General features: G+C 48.8%; 1 protein-coding gene across 1 annotated transcript; it reads left to right on the forward strand.

Annotated features, from left to right (window-relative positions):
- The first annotated feature begins 2,403 nt into the window (after positions 1-2,403).
- Positions 2,404-3,538, forward strand: LOC104655998 (developmental pluripotency-associated protein 2). The gene has a single exon (XM_010355583.2). The coding sequence runs from the start codon at positions 2,404-2,406 to the stop codon at positions 3,298-3,300; it is 897 nt and encodes a 298-aa protein (XP_010353885.1). The 3' UTR covers positions 3,301-3,538.
- The last annotated feature ends 232 nt before the right edge of the window (positions 3,539-3,770 follow it).

Consider the following 3,770-nt stretch of genomic DNA (forward strand, 5'->3'; position numbering starts at 1 on the left):
TAGGGACAACACAGGCCATCTCCTTGCAGTGGGCAAAAGGGCCCGGCCTGCGCTGCCCTCGCGCACCTGGACCACAGACCCAAGTGACGTGATGTTAAGAGGAAACGAAACGTGACCGGGCGCGGTGGCTCACACCTGTGATCCCAGCACTGTGGGAGGCCGAGGCGGGTGGGTCGCTTGAGCCCAGGAGTTCCACACCAGCCTGGGCAACATAATGAGACCCGATCTCTGTACAAAATATTAAGAAATTAGCCGGGCGTAGTGGTACACACCTGTGATCCCAGGTACTTGGGACGCTGAGGCAGGAGGAGTGCTTGAGCCCAGGAGACAGAGGCTGCAGTGAGCCGAGATCACACTACCACACTCCAGCCTGGGAGACAGAGCCAGACCCTGTTTCGAAAGACACAGAGAGAGAGAAAGAAAAGAAAGAAAGAGCGAAAGAAAGGAAGGAAGGAAGGAAGGAAGGAAGGAAGGAAGGAAGGAAGGAAGGAAGGAAGGAGAAAGAAATAAAGAGCGAAAGGAAGGAAGGAAGGAAGGAGAAAGAAAGAACGAAAGGAAGGAAGGAAGGAGAAAGAAAGAGCGAAAGGAAGGAAGGAAGGGGAAAGAAAGAGCGAAAGGAAGGAAGGAAGGGGAAAGAAAGCGAAAGGAAGGAAGGAAGGGGAAAGAAAGAGCGAAAGGGGCCGGGCGCGGTGGCTCAAGCCTGTAATCCCAGCACTTTGGGAGGCCGAGACGGGCGGATCACGAGGTCAGGAGATCGAGACCATCCTGGCTAACACGGTGAAACCCCGTCTCTACTAAAAAATACAAAAAAAAAAAAAAACTAGCCGGGCGAGGTGGCGGGCGCCTGTAGTAGGAAGGAAGGAAGGGGAAAGAAAGCGAAAGGAAGGAAGGAAGGAGAAAGAAAGAGCGAAAGGAAGGAAAGAAGGAAGGAAAGAAGGAAAGAAAAGAAAGAAAGAGAGAGAAAAGAAAGAAAGAAAACAGATTGCCACTTGCTACTTTAAAGATACTATTACCAAGGAATGTATTGGCAGACCCGGACCGTTTCTGACCCTTGACTCCTCCTGCCCAGGGCTGGGAGCGGAGGGTCAGAAATGGGGACCTGGTCAGGGGAAGGGGGCAGATGCTTGGCTCACGTCGTACCTGGTAATTTAGAAATGCAGCAAGTCTAGTCATGTAGAACTCTGGCTTTCTCTCTCGTTGCTTATTCTTTTATTATTATTAAACGAATGTTAATGGGGAAGCGCCGTGTGCACCTGGGCAGAGCCAACTGTTCATGGGCGGTGTGTTTGTTGTCCCCTGCCTGCCAGCTGCTGCCCTGGCCTGAAATATCCGCATCTCGGTCATGGTCCTCCAGAGCCACCAGGAAGATCCAGGAGCCAGGGCCACCCTCACGTCGCCTTGGCAACAGCATCCGTGATCAGACTCTAAAGCAAGTGGGACCCGTGCTCCCTGTGGGAGGCTCCAGGGTCACGTCGGTGTCCGGGTGAGTACATCCCCTAACCCTACTTTCTGGAAGGCGGGAGTTGGCTTCTAGGCACCCACCCGCTGTATCCCAGCCTCTGCACAGCACTGGTATCACGGATAAATCATGTTCTGTTTTTTGGATAAATCATGACTTACATGAAAAGATGCTCCACCTCCTGGCCGGCGTGTGGCGTTGTCCGTGCTCTGGATTTTGGCCACAGCGAGACGTGTCCAATGGCTTCTCATGGCTGTTAGAGTTTACATATCCCTGATAGCACACGTTGCAGAGAAAGGTTCATCACTTTTTTTTTTTTTTTTTTTTTTTTTTTGAGACAGAGTCTTGCTCTGTCACCCAGGCTGGAGTACAGTGGCGTGATCTTAACTCACTGCAAGCTCTGCCTCCCAGGTTCACGCCATTCTCTTGCCTCAGCCTCCCGAGTATCTGGGACTACAGGTGCCCGCCACGACACACTGCTAATTTTTTTGTATTTTTTGGTAGAGACAGGGTTTCACAATGTTAGACAGGATGGTCTCAATCTCCTGACCTCGTGATCTGCCCGCCTCAGCCTCCCAAAGTGCTGGGATTACAGGCTTGAATCACCGCGCCCAGCCAAGAAATGTCCATGACTTATAAAGTCATTAGTCAACAATTTCCCTGTATCGGCGGATCACGAGGTCAGGAGATCAAGACCATTCTGACTAACACGGTGAAACCCCATCTCTATTAAAAAATAGAAAAAAATTAGCCGGCTGTGGTGGGGGGCACCTGTAGTCCCAGCTACTCGGGAGGCTGAGCAGGCGAATGGTGTGAACTTGGGAGGTGGAACTTTCAGTGAGCCAAGGTCATGCCACTGCACTCCAGCCTGGGCAACAGAGCAAGACTCTGTCTAAAAAAATAAAACCATTGCTGTCCTTGCCTACCCCAGGGTGTTGCTGAAAATGTCAGATGCAAATTTGGATAGCAGCAAGAAGAATTTCTTTGAGGAGGAAGTAGATGATGAGGAAAGTGTGATTTTGACACTGGTGCCAGTTAAAGATGACGCAAATATGGAACAAATGGAACCAAGTGTTTCTTCAACTTCTGATGTCAAACTGGAGAAGCCTAAGAAATACACTCAAGGTCATCTACTTCAAACAAATGAACAATTTACAGCTCCACAAAAAGCTAGATGCAAAACACCAGCCCCTCCCTTGCCAACCATTTTGCCTCCCATTAATAAGGTGTGTCGGGACACCTTGCGGGACTGGTGTCAACAACTTGGTTTGAGTACTAATGGCAAGAAAATCGAAGTTTATCTGAGGCTCCATAGGCATGCTTACCCTGAACAAAAGCAAGATATGCCTGAAATGTCACAAGAGACCAGATTACAGCGATGTTCGAGGAAACGCAAGGCAGTGACCAAGAGAGCAAGGCTTCAGAAATGTTACAAGGTGAATGAGAGAGCAGAAGAGACTAATACAGTTGAAGTGATAACTTCAGCACCAGGAGCCATGTTGGCATCATGGGCAAGAATTGCTGCAAGAGCTGTTCAGCCTAAGGCTTTGAATTCATGTTCCATTCCTGTTTCTGTTGAGGCCTTTTTGATGCAAGCTTCTGGCGTCAGGTGGTGTGTGGTCCATGGCAGACTTCTCTCGGCAGACACAAAGGGTTGGGTACGCCTGCAGTTTCATGCAGGTCAGGCCTGGGTGCCTACCACTCGCAGGAGGATGATTTCTCTCTTCTTGTTACCTGCCTGCATTTTCCCATCCCCAGGTGTAGAAGATAATATGTTATGCCCCGACTGTGCTAAGAGGAATAAGAAGATGATGAGAAGATTAATGACAGTAGAGAAGTAGCAGCAACCTGTTTGAATACAATGTACTAAAGGAGGGATGTACTTTCAGACCATGTAACCTATTATGAAGGAATGGAAGAGGAGACAATTTGAATGAATCCTCATCATCTACAAAACAAAATCATAGTGACTTAGACTCCACAGTGAAGATGGTTGACTAGTGACCCAGCCCCATCTAAAGAACCCCTTTCTGTAAGTCTGAAAACCCATTAAAATAAAGTCACTGCAATTGGCCTTGTAAAAAAAAATAAAAATAAAAATAAAAATAAAAAAAAAAAAACCAAACACCAAAAACAAACAACAACAACAAACAATTTCCCCGTATCCAGGGAACATGTGAGGGACTGGGGTGCCAGGCACGTTTTGGGGGGCCCCACACAGAGCGTCTGGCATCAGAGAGGGGAGCAGGAGGCCTCCACAACCTCTCAGTAATTCCACCTGCGCCTCGCTTTTGCCTTGGGTCAGTTTCCA

The sequence above is a fragment of the Rhinopithecus roxellana genome, chromosome 20 (assembly GCF_007565055.1).
Source record: "Rhinopithecus roxellana isolate Shanxi Qingling chromosome 20, ASM756505v1, whole genome shotgun sequence".
NCBI classification, from domain to species: Eukaryota; Metazoa; Chordata; class Mammalia; order Primates; family Cercopithecidae; genus Rhinopithecus; species Rhinopithecus roxellana.

Bases quoted from the DNA above. Each gene is read 5' to 3' on its own strand.
- LOC104655998 (XM_010355583.2), top strand. From the start codon at position 2,404: ATGTCAGATGCAAATTTGGATAGCAGCAAGAAGAATTTCTTTGAGGAG.